Below are 14,833 nucleotides of genomic sequence, written 5' to 3' on the forward strand. Positions count from 1 at the left end.
GGAGACGGTGCAACGCCGGAGATGATCCGCACGAACCCCCTCCATGACAGTTCTCAAAAAATGAGCGATTAAATCTCCGTGAACGGGCTGAACTGCTGCACGCGTGAAATATTCCTGGCCGGAGCGGCCGCGTCCCAGCGGTTTGGAGGGTAAAGGTTCGGGACAAGGCGGCGGGCCCGGCGCGTGCGCAGACGGCGGCGGATGATGGCGGCCGCTCTGTCCAGGGCGCTGAAGCTGCCGGGTGAGTGGACAGTGGCCGCCGCCTCCCCCCCTCAACACACACACACACGCCCGTCCCCTCCCTCCCTCCATGCGCCCCGCCTTCCCCTGCTCGGCCCGCCCCTCCTCTTCACCACAGTCCACACCCACTCTCCTCCATCACCTCCCCTCTCTCCATCCTCCACTCCCATCACCTCCCGTCCCATCACCTCTCCTCCACCCCTCCTCTCTCCGTCCTCCTCTCTCCGTCCTCCTCTCTCCGTCCCCCTCTCTCTCCACCTCTCTCCGTCCCCCTCTCAATCCCCCTCTCCCCCTCTCCCCGTCCCCTCTCTTCACCCCTCTCTCAATACCTTCCTTCCCTTCCCTCCCCTCTCTCCTCCATCTCCCTTCTCGCTCCATCGTCCCCTCGCCTCTCCGTCCCCTCTCCACCTCTCTCGTCTCTCCGTCCCCTCTCCAACCCTCTCAATCCCCTCTCTCCATCCCCCTCCCCCTCCCTGTCCCTCCCTCCGTCCCTCTCTCCACCCCGTCCCTCTCTCCTCCCCTCCCCTCTCTCCACCCCTCTCCCCGTCATCCTTTTCCCCTCACTCTCCCCTCTCACCCATCGCTGCCTCCCTTCCCTCTGTCATCACTCCTTTCCACCACTCCCATCCCTCCCTCCTCTTCACCCCTCACTTCACTCATCCATCCCTCTCCTTCATTCCTCTCATCTCCTCCTCTCCCTCTCCCTCTCATCCTTCCCTCCCTCCCTCCCTCCCTCCCTCCCTCCCTTCCCTTCCCTTTCTCATCATCCCTCATCACACCCTTAATTTCCTTTCTATCAGCACACTCCCTTCCCTCCCTCATCCCCTCTCTCCCTTCAACTCTCATCCCTGATTCCCTGCCTTCCCTTTCTCATCACTCCTTCCCATTACCCCTTCTCCTTTTCCTATCTCATCCCTCTGTTCCCTTGTACCTCAATTTCTTCCCTCTGTCTCTCCCCACACCCTTCCTTCCCACTCTCATCGCTACCTCCATTCTCTCTACACTCTCATCCCTCTCGCCCGTACGTTTCTCATCCCTGCCTCACCTTTCTCATTCTTTCCCTCTCTTCCCACCATTTCCTCTCTCTGCCCTCTCTCCCTTTGCACTCTCATCTCTCTCTCCCTTCCCCATCCCTCCCTTCCTTCATCCCCATTTCCCTCCCTTCCCTCTCATCCCTACTTTCTTACCTCTCTCTCATCAAGAGAGTCAAGAGTCAATTTAATTGTCATTTAAATCACTCCTCCCCATCTCCTTTTCCTCTCTCATCCCTCCCTTCTCTCATTCCTCTGTTCTCTCATTCCTCCCTCTCTCTCCTCTCCCTGCTCCCCTCCTTCTCTCATCCCTCCATCCCTTCCCTCTCTCATTTCTCTTCCCATTCTCATCCCCTCACACTCCCTTCCTTCCCCCATCCCTCCCTTTCCTCTCTCGTACTTGTCTGACCTACCTCCTCCTACTTTATCTCTCTTCCACCCCCCCCCCCATTTCCCTCTCCATTAAAAAAAAAATGTTTTATATGAAACTACTTTTATTTAAAAAATAAAAATAAAAACATAGTATTAACACAATCAAAGACTGCCTATGTTGACAGTTTACAAACAAACGATCATCAAATTAATATAACGTCAACTTTATCAACAAAACACTCGACCTCCAACGGCAACCAGCATTCACAGAAGGCCTCCAAAGTCCCCATGGACACCGCGTGTTCCCTCTCCAGGGACAGGCGGGCACGGACGTAGACCCGGAAAAAGCTCAAGCAATTTAAAAAACACTTAAACAAAATTGTCAAATTAAAAGATTAAAATTTTTATCTATAATATATTCAACCTCCTATAATATATTTCCCTCTCCATTGGGAGTGGTGATTTGCAGCGGAATTTTGCGAGGAGACTTGAGAAATCCCATTAACGTGCAATGATCATTTTGTTGAGAGGAGAGGATCACGCTCATCCATTTCATGTTTTCCAGGTAAAAAGTCTCACGACTTGGGAGAGTACGACCCGCTGCGCCAGGCCGACAGTGACGATAGTGCCGATGATGGCGACCTCAACTATCAGAAGAATGGCAGCCTGCAAGTTGAAGCAATGGTTGAGGCCGTGCTCAGCAGGGACGCGGACACTGTGGTTGAAATGCACACACTGAAGGGAAAGCATTGCCGCTCTGACCAACCCTGCTCAGCGGAGGTCCATGCCACTGAGGTGTCGGATGAGTTTGTTGTCAAAAGCAGAACGTCGTTCCTTCCGTGCCTGCGGACGGCCGCCTTCCTCGTCACTCTCCTCGTGACCATGGTCCTCGTCTTGGTCTGTGCTTTCTTCATCCCGTGCCCCAAGAGCCGGGCACTGAAGACCTCGTGGAACAGAAGCCTCGGGCTAGCAGCCGGTGAGCACAGCTGGGAATCGGGAATGCAATGGAAGGCCGCATGAACAGTCAGGTCAAGTCAAGTCGAGTTTATTCGTCACATACACATACGAGATGTGCAGTGAAATGAAAAGTGGCAATGCTCGCGGATTGTGCAAAAAGCAAACAAACAAACTACAAACAGAATCACATATTCTTTTACATATTACATATTGTGGGAGGAAGGAAAAAGGAAAAAAAACAGAAATTTAAAAATGTCTTTAATAGGTCGAATAAATGCTATAAAAACCATCTTTCCACCACAAATCCTATATCTATTTCAATCACTCCCTATATACCTTCCAAAAAAGTTTTTCAAAAAACTGGACTCGGACATTACAAATTTTATATGGGACTATAAATCCCACAGAATATAAATAACACATCTGAGCAAACCCAAAGAGCTGGGTGGTCTAGCACTCCCTAACTTTATGTACTATAATTGGGCGGTAAATATTAAAAATATGATTCACCTGCTGGACAACTGTGCCCAGCAGGTGGACTGGGTTGTAATGGAGAGAGAGGACTGCTCTCCGTGCAATATAGGAGCGACCCTCTTCTCACCGATGAATCTGAATAACAAAATTTACAATTAAAAAAAAACAGTAGAATGGCACAGTAAAGTTAGTCACTGGTGAGGTAGGAGTTTACAGTCCTAATGGCCTCTGGGAAGAAACTCCTTCTCAACCTCTCCGTTCTCACAGCATGGCAACGGAGGCGTTTGCCTAACCGTAGCAACAGGGCCCCATAACTGAGGAAGGATGTGCTGGCGTTGGAGAGGGTCCAGAGGAGGTTTACACGAATGATCCCAGGAATGAGTGGGTCAACATATGATGAGCGTTTGATGGCGCTGGGCCTGTACTCGCTGGAGTTTAGAAGCATAAAGGGGGGACCTCATTGAAATTACTGAATAGTGAAAGGCCTGGATAGGAATGTTTCCACTGGTGGGAGAGTCTAGGACCAGAGATCATAGCCTCAGATTAAAAGGACATACCCTTGGAAAGGAGACGAGGAAGAATTTCTTTAGTCAGAGGATGGTGAACCTGTGGAATTCATTGCCACAGATAACAGTGGATGCCAAATCATCATTGGATATTTTTAAAGCAGAGATTGACAGATACTTGATTAGTATGGATGTCAGGGGTTATGGGGAGAAGGCAGGAGAATGGGGTTGAGAGGGAGAGATAGATCAGCCATGATTAAATGGTGGAGTAGACTTGATGGGCTGAATGGCCTATCAGCGAAGGTATTCCGTGAAACGATCGCCCAGTCTGCGTTTGGTCTCACCGATGTTTAAGAGTCCACATCTTGAATGATGGATACAGTAGATGAGGTTGGAGGAGGTGCAAGTGAACCTCTGCCTAACCTGAAGGGCTGTCGGGGTCCCTGGACAGAGTCGAGGGAGGAGGTATAGGGAACAGGTGTTACATCGTCTGCGGTTGCAGGGGAAGGTACGTGGGGAGGGGGTGGGAAGGGATGAGTTAACCAGGGAGTTGCGGAGGGGACGGTCTCCGCGGAAGGCGGAAAGGGGTGGAGATGGGAAAATGTGGCTAGTGGTGAGATCCCGTTGGAGCTGGCAGAAATTTTGGAGGATTATGTGTTGTATGTGACGGCTGATGGGGTGGAAGGTAAGGACAAGGGGGACTGTCTCTGTTGCGACGAGGGGGAGGGGGAGCAAGGGCAGAGCTGCGGGGTTGCTGAGGAGACACGAGTGAGGGCCTCATTTATGATGGGAGAGTGGAACCCCCATTCCCTAAAGAATGAGGACATCTTGGATGTCCTCGTATGGAACACCTCATCTTGGGCGCAGATGCGGCGAAGACAGAGGAATTGGGAATAGGGGATAGAGTCTTTGCAGGAAGCAGGGTGGGAAGAAGTGTAGTCGAGATAGTTGTGGGAGTGGGTTTGTTATAGACGCCAGTCAATAGTCTATTTCCTGTGATGGAGACGGTGAGATCAAGAAAGGGAGGGTGGTGTCGGAGATGGTCCAAGTAAATTTGAGTGCAGGATGTAAATTGGTGGTGAAGTTGATGAAGTCCATGAGTTCTGCATGGGTGTAGGAAGTAGCACCGATGCAGTCATCAATGTAACGGAGATAGATTTTGGGGGTAGGGCCAGTGTACATCTGGAGCAGGCAGCATGGATTCGAAGGCAGGCACGGGTTATTGATTGGGGACGATCAGCCACGATCACAATGAATCGGAGGCCGAATGGCCTCCTCCTGCACCTATTGTCTAAATGCCCATTTCTATGCTGTATGACTCGGATAGGCTATAAGACATTGGAGCAGAATTAGGCCATTCGGCCCACTCCTGCCCTTTAGAATCTACCTGCCATTGCTCCCTAGTCATTCTAGGCTCACCCTTTTGCTTGTGACTCTCCAGAAATATATAACTACTATCCTTATACAGGGCATCTATTTCCCTCAGATGAACACAGAGGGCTGGAGTAAAACTCCTGTCCCATGGTACGAGTTCATTCCAAGAGTTCCCCCGAGTTTGCCCTGATTCGAACTCTGAGATTTACGGTAATGGCCGCTTGTCGGTACTCGGGGCTCTCGAGGACATTTTTCAACATGTTGAAAAATCTTCACGAGTCTTCCCGTGCTTACCTGCCGTTAGCAAGTCTTCCCGAGTACCTGCCGTTAGCGTTTCGAGCCGCTAAGAGACGTCCACGAGCTCCGACGTACCCGCTACGTTCATTCTCCGTGTTAACCCCGAGTTTGATTTTTTTTTAACTCGGGAGAGCTCTTGGAATGAATTCGCACCATGGGACAGGGCTATTTTACTCTGCGGGTCAGGCAGCATCTCTGGATAAGTGTCGTTTCGGATCGGGAGACTCATTGTAGTGGGGGGAAACTTAAACCAGCGAATGCAGTTCCTTTTTTTATAACATGTTAATGCTTCCGTTTCCTTCGACAGCTTTCCCTCCAGCGATCGCACTTTGGGACGTCAACAATGACCAGGTTCCCGATGTCATCGTTTCGTTCAGCTCCACTGGGAAAGTCCGAGGCCAAAGAGGGGCCCTCAGGCCACAAGGTAACACAGGGCAGGGTGAGGGTTATTCACTTGATCTCAACGTGGCCTTCCACCAGGTTTTGTGACCAGTCCCAGTGGCACAATACAAAACCAATGTCCGCTTTCTCTTCAGATCGTTCGAAGTCAGGAGAACCCCGGACTATCTTTAAGGGGCTGTCCCACTCAAGAGCGGAACTCGCTATCAAAACATGGAGGGGACGGGGGACACACAATTGTTTTGGTGGCCACACGCGCATGCGCACACTCACACACGCGCGCGTGAGGCTTCGGAGGCTCAATCCAGCGCAATACAGCTCAACTCTGCGTGACTCGCCGGGTTAATTACAGCCTTGTCTGGACTGACGGGACACCAACGCTGCTTCTCCGCGCTGGGCCATATTTCCCGCAAGTCTAGGAAGGGTTGTAAGCTCACCTGGCGGGACAGGCAGAGTTAGCTGGGTTTAGCGCTGTTTCTCTGCGCTGGCTGACGTCAAAGACCCTGAGGATCAAAGCTGCCGACCTCTATGGGGGGGGGGGGGGGGGGGGGGGGGTACTCGGGAGGGGACAGGACAGCACCATAGACCCGGCCAGGATCATCCTGGCTGCGGATGAAGTGCAGGTCTGTGCCACTCCTCCCTCCTCCAATCATCGCGCTGAATCATGTCCCACCCCCATTGCCTCCTGACCGACGTCTCTCTCCTCCAATCGGCGCCCTCGACCATCAGTCCCACCCCCACTGTCTCGTGGAAAGTGGAGATTTCACCGGATTTTAAAATCCAGATTACAAAAATTTACGGGGGATGTCCCCCGCCTCTCAAAACATGGAGGGGACGTGTCCCCTCTGGCCCCCCCCCGGGTTTTCCGCCCCTGGTCCCACTGTACAAGCTAATTCAAGAGTTCTCCCGAGTTTCCCCTGATTCGAACTCAGAGAATTACGGCAATAGCCGCTCGTCGGTACTCGGGGCTCTTGTGGCCATTTTTCAACATGTTGGAAAATCTTCACGAGTCTTCACGAGCATACCGCGTTTCCCGAGTACCTGCCGTTAGCGTTACGAGCCGCTAAGAGACGTCCCGAGCTCCGACGTACCCGCTATGTACATTCTACGTGCTTACCACGAGTTTGATTTTTTTTTGAACTCGGGAGAACTCTTGAACTACCTCGTACAGTGGGACACACCTTTTAATCGGACGTCACCAGACTTTATCTGGTTACCTTTATCCTGTATCTGTACACTGTGATGGCTTGAATCGGGGGCGGAAATCCCGGGGGGGGGGGGGGGGGGAAACGTGTCCCCTCCATGTTTTCAGTGGTGGGGGACGGTCCACCCCCCGCCCATTACAAGGTATTGTGACCTGTCCTATATTATGTTGTCCAGCATGATGTCCAGTGTTTTTTAAATCTGTGGTACAGATCTGCACTAGTTGCCTCATTCTAACGGTAACGGCCCCGTAGTAGAAGCATCCATGTCACGGGGCTGGAAACTGGAAGAATCCCGAGCTAATTACCGTCCACAGGGCCCACGGCTGAAGCCTCTGAAGCCTCGCGTATGTGTGTGTGTGAGTGTACGCATGTTTGCGCGGCCACACAGAAATTGTGCCCCCCCCATGTTTAGATGCCGATTTCCGTGCCTGGCTTGAATGTAATCATGTCGTCTTTCTGCTGACTGGATAGCTCGCAACAAAAAAGCTTTTCACTGTACCTCGGCACACGTGACAATAATAAACTAAACTAAATAATAATAAACAATTATAGCTTCAGAATAAAAGGATGTTCCTTTAGGTAGGGTATGAGGAGGAATTTCTTTAGTCAGAAGGTGGTGTCTCTGTGAAATTGATTGCCACAGACGCCCGTGGAGTCCAAGTCAATTGATATTTTTAAGGCAGAGATGGATAGATTGTTGATTAGTAAGGGTGTCAGGGGTTATGGGGAGAAGGCAGGAGAATGAGGAGGATAGATCAGCCACGGGTAGACTTGATGGGCCGATTGCCGTAATTCTGCCATGGGGCTGGCGCCAAAGTCAAATCAACATTTGACCTCCAATTTCAGGTAGTCCTTGCTTTCTCCCTCCTTCCCCTCCCCTTCCCAGCTCTCCCACAGCCCACTGTCTCCACCTCTTCCTTTCCACCGCCCCAACATCAGCCTGAAGAAGGGTCTCGACCCGAAACTTCGCCTTTTACCTTCACTCCATAGATGCTGCCTCACCCGCTGAGTTTCCCCAGCATTTTTGTCTACTATCTATTTTCCTCATAATTTTATACACCCCTATAAAATCCTCCCCCGTGCTCCAAGGAATAAATGTCTTAGCTTAGATAGACACAAAAGACTGGAGTTACATATTGGACAGGCAGCATCTCTGGAGAGAAGGAATGGGTGACGTTTCGGGACGAGACCCTTCTTCTACTATCCCGCTGAGTTACTCCAGCTTTTTATGTCTATCTTCGGTTTAAACCAACATCTGCAGTTCCTTCCTACACAAGGGTCTTAGCTTGCCCAATGTCTCCCTATAGCTCATGCCCCTCAAGCCCTGGCAACTCTCCGGTAAATCTTCTCTGCATCATTTCCAGCTTAATGATGAATTACCAGGAACATTTAGTTGGATTAGGGGAGGATCCAGAGAAAGCAGGTGGGCCATTCGGCCCTGTGTTCACCTGCAACTTCAACCTACATATGACAAATAAGAAATTAACTGCACTGAACTGAACTTCTAGACCAGGGGTGGGGAACCTTTTCATGTTGGAAGGCCGCATTAAGTTAGCTATAATAGTAAGATTAAACGAGAACTTACCAGTTTGAAGTTTGATCTGTATTTTATGAGGAGGAACGTTGAGGGAATACGTGAAGAAGCCCGCTTACGGCGCATGCGTGTCATCCTTCAAAGCAGCGGTGTGAGGTCACAGATACACTATAATGACCTAAAATAGCAAGATTATTAAAGAGATACCAGTTTAAGATATGACCATATGAGGGTGGGAGCGGAGGGCACGTATTCCCTCAACGTTCCTCCTCATAAAATACAGATCAAACTTCAAACTGGTAAGTTCTCGTTTAATCTTACTATTTTACTTCGGAGTCACGTGAGTGACTACGTGAAGATTTCAAAGCTCTGTGACCTCACGCCGTGGAACGAGTCCATGCTTCACAACTGCCTTGGTAGTTTGGGAGAAATTGTTAATGATATTTAACAAAAACATTGATACCAATTATTTAACGTAACAATAAATAATATTTATTAATTCAAATCATAAACCCTTGTTCTTCAGGGATAAATTATGATACAGAACTTAAAAGTTTCCCCGAAAACGTTGCTATACCGCTAACTGGTTTATTATAAAATTTTTGAAACGTCTTCTCCGACGACCATCCTGCAATCCTGAGGATTTGGTCCATGGATACCTCAAGGCGTTTTGCTGCGGATGTAGCTGCCGCCCTGGTGGAGTGAGATTTAAATATATTAGTGTCCACTCCCGCCTTCATTAACCCATATTTCAGCCACCGTGAAATGGTCTGAGTAGACACCCTATGGTATGGTTTCTTATAGCTGATTAACAGCCCCATTTCCTTGCCTCTAATAGCCTTTGTCCGTTCAATATATAACAAAATGTGTTTCATTATACAGAGGCGTTCGTCCTCCGGGTAGGCCAGAAATTCTATGACCTGCCCTGCTGATCCTGGTCTATTTTGTTTAATAAGGTCCTGGATTACAAAGACCAAACGTCCTGCCGCCATAGTCAAGCCATCCAGTCTTAATTTTTGCAATGACTGGACCCTTTGTGCTGTGACCAGTGCCATCAGCATGACCATTTTTCTAGTTAAAGTGTCCAGAGTTAATGCTGTAGCCGGCGACCAATTTCTTAGCATGTTGAGGACCACACTTGCATCCCAGATCTGGTTATATCTTGGTTTGGGTGGCCTGGTGTTAAAAATGCCTCTTAAAAGTTTAACTACCAGCGGATGTGATCCCACTGATTGACTTTCTGTTCCTTGCCACAAAAAAGTTGATAATGCACTTCTGGCACTATTCACAGTGCTGTAACTAAGTCCTTCATAGTGCAGACTGGTGAGAAACTCTAGCACTGCCGGAACATTCTTATTTCTGTGGTCCAGATGATTATTATGGCAGTAATTAATCCATTTCCTAATGTGACTTAAATATTGCTTTTGTGTTGAACTTCTTTGTGCTGCTGTGATCATGTCCACAGTTCTATTTGATAGCCCCATGTCCCGTAGAGGTTCCTTCAGAGTCTACAAGCCAATAAAGCAATATTTTTATGGCATGGGTGGCTATCCTGAGTTACCGGATGCACCAGCAACTTAGGACTATGTTTTAAATTCATACATGGTTCTAACACCATATCCTGTATCACCGAGAACCATGGTTGTGTAGGCCAATCAGGTACTATGAGAATCCCAGATGCCGAATCCTGTTGAATTTTCCTTAGTACCCGATTGATGAGGCAGAAAGGAGGAAATGCATATATGAACCATTTCCCCCAGTGCAGTGAAAATGCATCTGTAGCTTCTGCCCCAGGATCTGGTTCCCATGATACATACCTTGGTAACTGGTGATTTAACCTGGATGCAAAAAGATCAATATCCGGTCTTCCATACTTTACTGTGATTTCAGCAAAGACCGTTCTATCCAACATCCATTCTGTATTTTCATTAAATTTTCGTGACCTGGCGTCTGCCACTGAATTTAGTATCCCTGGTATATATGTAGCCGATAACCAAATATTCCTTTGGATACACCATTGCCAAATTGAATTTGCCAATTTATCACAAGATGTTGATATATTTCCACCCATATGATTTATATATGCCACCACCGTGGTATTATCTATCTGCAATCTAACATGCTGCTGTTTCATTCCTGAGCAATAAGACTTTAGCCCATAAAACACACTTAACATTTCTAAGTAATTTATACCCTTAGTATTTAGTAGGTTAGCTTCTTGAATATTCCATCTCCCTCCACAGCTTGAGATGGTATCCGTTGCACCCCAACCAATTGCACTGGCATCTGTTTGTAATACCACAGACGGGTTGTCAATAACTATTGGGTTGGAGCCATACTTAACATTGTGTTCCCACCATTGTAATTCTTTTATAGCTTGTTATTGTTAGCTCCATTGGCCTATCAAAATGGCCTCTATTAATTTTGAGTGCTCTTATTTTGTCTCTCTGTAAATTTTGGTAGTGTAATGGCCCAAATTGTATGGCAGGAAATGTGGCCACAATTTTGCCAATCATCCTGGCTACCCATCTAATGGATGGTTTAAAGGTATTAATAAGCTCTGTGCAATCCTTTTGTAATTCTGTGGCTTTCCCTATTGGTAAAGTCACTAACATATCAATTGAGTTAATGGTGAACCCCAAGTAATCAATATTAGTTGATGGTGTTAATTTAGACTTAATTGGATGGATAATGAATCCCAGCTGTTCAAACAATTGCTTTGTGGCAACCACTGCCTGACATGCCAATTCATAAGTTTTTCCCACTATAAGTATATCATCCAAATATGCCATTACTCTATGTTTTTGTTGTCGCAGCAACGCCAAAGCTGGTTTAAGAATTTTTGTAAATAACCTGGGCGCTGACGTTAGCCCATTTGGCAAAGCCTTATACTGCCAAAGCTGTCCCATCCAGTTAAATTTCAAAAAACCGCCTATGTCTATCTCTGATGGGTATTGTATAGTAAGCATCCTTAAGATCAATACTTGCCATAAAATAGCCTGCTGAAACTAACTCTTTAGCAGTGCTAAACGTATCCATTTTAAAATGAACATATTGCACAAATTTGTTAAGCGTTGATAAATCAATAATAATACGGCAACCCCCATCTTTCTTATTTCTAATAAATATGTTTGAGACAAACTCCTGTTGTTCAGGTTTGGTTTGTTCAATTACCCCTTGAATGAATAATCTTTGTAGTTCTATGTGAGCTTTAGCTTGTTCCAATTTAGTAAGCATGTATATTCTGTCCGGTATATGTTGTACTGGAGGGTTTTGTTTGTGTAGAAACTCTATCAGATATCCCTTAATACTGCTAAGGATATATCTGTCCATAGTTATATTGCACCATGCTTCCAAATGAAGTTGCAATGTCCCTCCAACTTCCGTGCTCCCTATAAATTCTGGAGCCGCAGATTCACCTACCTCCATGGTTATCGGTGGTAATTGAGTTATTTCCTCATTTTTATTCGTGGTTGTGGAGGGCCTTGAGGTTGAGGTTGGGATGGCTGCTGAAGTACAGGCTTCCGCATCTTCCACAGTGGTCGTCCCGGGCCAAACCCTAAAAAAGGACGCTGCTGCTGCTGGGGACCTCTGGCCTCTCTCCAATTCTTTGTGCTATTATAGAAACCACCCTTTTTAGGAAGCCCATAAGGTTGATATCTCTTCCTTAGATATCCTTTGGCTGCCCTAATCAGCCCCAAAGTCTTGGCCTCCTCATCCAAATCTTTAACCTGTTTGGACAGGTCTCCTCCAAATAACAGGGTTTGGGGTTTTATAGCCCTTTGCTTACATAAAACGGCAAACTTCGGGTCTAGAGCTGGCTGAATAGCCCCCTTTCTTATATTATTTAATTCAAATTGCACATTGCAAAATAGTGCTAAGGCATCCTTATGATCACTTGTCATGTCCACCTTCTCTAACGTGCGGGCCAAAGCTGTTATGCCCGCCGTGAGACCTTTCAGGGCATTTTGGACTTTAAGATCCTGACTCCTAATGCCCCCCCCAACATGTTTCCAAATGCACCGATTTACACTGGCTACATTCAGCGCAGCACAATTCCCCGGTGGTAAGTGCCTTGCCAACACTTCAGCAAACGTATTAGCTTGCAGCTGGTGGGTGGACATGTACTCTATACTTGCAGCCATCCTGTCCTCAAGATTCTTCCCGGTCTGTTCCTGCTGGAAGTACTGTCCCACCATGTCCAGCAGGTTGTTTTTCTTCCCTTCAATGGGAGAAGATGGCTCCACCTCTTGCTCAGACTCTGAGCTAGTCAGACCTTCCATATCCTCCTCAGAGGAGTCTGATATATCCTGCAGCCCTTTATGGGAAACTGCTGTGGGACTTATATTATGCCCACTGTGGCTATCCTCCCTATCACGGAGCCTGCCACTCTGGATAATTTCATCCAGCAGCCGCTCCAGCCGACTTCCGTGCTCTCGGGCACTAGTCGATCGCGGGTGCTTATCGGACCGCTCCTGCCGACTTCCGTGCACTCGGGCACTAGTCGCTCGCGGCTCCCGCAGCCGGTCCCCATGCCTCCCAGCACTGGTCGCTCCCGGCCGCCCGATATTCTCCTGCCGCCCCTCCCGGCCCCGGTACTCACGGGCACCTGTCGCCGGCGGCTGAATATCCTCCAGCCATTCGTAGCGGCTTTCCAGCTCCGTAAAGCTGGCCGCTCCTGGCTGCTCCATTTCCCGCAGCTGCTCGTCGGTTCTCCGGTACTGGTAAGTACTGTCTCGCTGCTGCTCCGTGACCATACCAGTTTGAAGGTGATGCGACTTTTGCTTTACCTTCCCGCCCGGCCGAGCAGTAGATTTTGCCGGCGCGGGGTTCAAGTCGGGCACAGCTGGTTCCTCCATAGGTAACTCCTGTGGCGTCGGCTGCTGCTGCTGCAGGTCCCCGGCTCCTTCCCGACTTGCGTGCTGCACCTTCCTCACCGACTTTCTGCGAGTTGCTCTGTCCATTTCCTACAACAAAGTTAGAAATGCAGAGTCACTTACCTGCCGTTCGTCGGCTTTTTGTGTTCTCCCATTCACGGGGACGTCCTCCCCAGGTGTGACTCGTCCATGCGTGTATGCGATATGACACGCATGCGCCGTAAGCGGGCTTCTTCACGTAGTCACTCACGTGACTCCGAAGTAAAATCAAACCAGGCCGCATCCAAGAAACTTCAATTATATACACTTCAAAATGTACATTATTTTGTGAAAATAGCCAAGCGGTGCTGGTTCGAAGGGCCAAATGGCCTCCTCTTGCACCTATTTTCTATGTTTTCTATGACTTACTAATGTTTTAATTGTGGCCGTCAGTCGGGGAGGATTATTTCGTTGAATTTTCTTTTACTCTTTGGTATTATAAATACGTTCATTTTAAGATTAAAATATCAAGATTTAAGATTTTAATATTTTTAAGATTAAAATTAAAATAGTATAAGATGAATGAAAATATATTAATAATAATAAAAAGATTTGTTCTGCAAAATTTGGATTCATTCAAAAGGCCGCACTTAATGGCCTAGAAAGCCGCATGCGCCCTTAAGGCCGCAGGTTTCCCCGCCCCTGGTGTAGACTAACCCTATCAATTCTCTTCAAGCCCCTGCACTATGCAGTGCTTACAATGACAAATAAAGGCATTTCAATAGAGTGGAAATGGAGAGAGTGTTTCCGGTAGTGGGAGAGTTTAAGTTAGGACCGGGGGAGGGAGGGAGAGGATGGGATGTACCTCTAGAATGGGGATGAGGAATTTCTTTAACCCTTTAACCTGAGGGTGGTGAATCTGCCACTGATGGCGGTGGAGGCCAACTCTTTAAAAAGCGGAGATTGAAAGGGTCTTGATTAGTAAGGGCGCCAAAGGTTGCGGGGAGAAGACAGGAGAATAGGGTTGAGTGGGAAAGATAGATCAGCCGTGATTGAATGGCGGAGCAGGCTCGATGGGCCGAATGGCCAAATTCTTCTTCTATCACTTGTGACCTTATGATTTCTTGTCCCCATCACCACTGCGACCTGTCGCCCCTTGACCTCCTCCACTGCCGAGTGAGGCCAGAGGCAAATTCATGAAACAACGCCTCTTATTCCGACTGGGAGGTTCATATGGAGTGACAGAAAGGAAATAAAGTGCTGGAGTAACTCAGTGGGTCGGGCAGCATCTCTGGAAGATGGATAGGTGATGTTTGGGGTCTCAACTTCAGACTTGACCCGCCATGAGCTGAGCGGAGGTTGTAGCCACACTGACTTCTCTTTCTTCCTTCCTTCAGGCGGCTTGAAGCTTCACGTGTCGGTGGCTGTCTTGTCCGGGGCGGATGGCAGCGTTCTCTGGACAACTGTGGCCTCGGAGCGGCTGAAGTTCATCCACTGCGGCATCGGCCGTACCGAAGAGGGAAAGGGCACCGTCTGCCTGCTGGTTGGCGTCACTCACATGTTAAAGGCCGTTAACAGCATCTCGGGT

General features: G+C 48.3%; 1 protein-coding gene across 1 annotated transcript in view; it reads left to right on the forward strand.

Annotated features, from left to right (window-relative positions):
• Positions 1 to 104: 104 nt before the first annotated feature.
• fam234b (family with sequence similarity 234 member B) overlaps positions 105 to 14,833 on the forward strand; it is a 47,990-nt gene continuing 33,261 nt past the window's right edge. The window contains exons 1-4 of the mRNA XM_055663029.1: positions 105 to 241; positions 2,209 to 2,619; positions 5,559 to 5,675; positions 14,643 to 14,831. Coding sequence (XP_055519004.1) covers positions 202 to 241; positions 2,209 to 2,619; positions 5,559 to 5,675; positions 14,643 to 14,831 — 757 coding nt within the window. The 5' untranslated portion in view covers positions 105 to 201. The remainder of the gene's footprint in view (positions 242 to 2,208; positions 2,620 to 5,558; positions 5,676 to 14,642; positions 14,832 to 14,833) is intronic.

The sequence above is a fragment of the Leucoraja erinacea genome, chromosome 37 (genome assembly GCF_028641065.1).
Source record: "Leucoraja erinacea ecotype New England chromosome 37, Leri_hhj_1, whole genome shotgun sequence".
NCBI lineage: Eukaryota > Metazoa > Chordata > Chondrichthyes > Rajiformes > Rajidae > Leucoraja > Leucoraja erinaceus.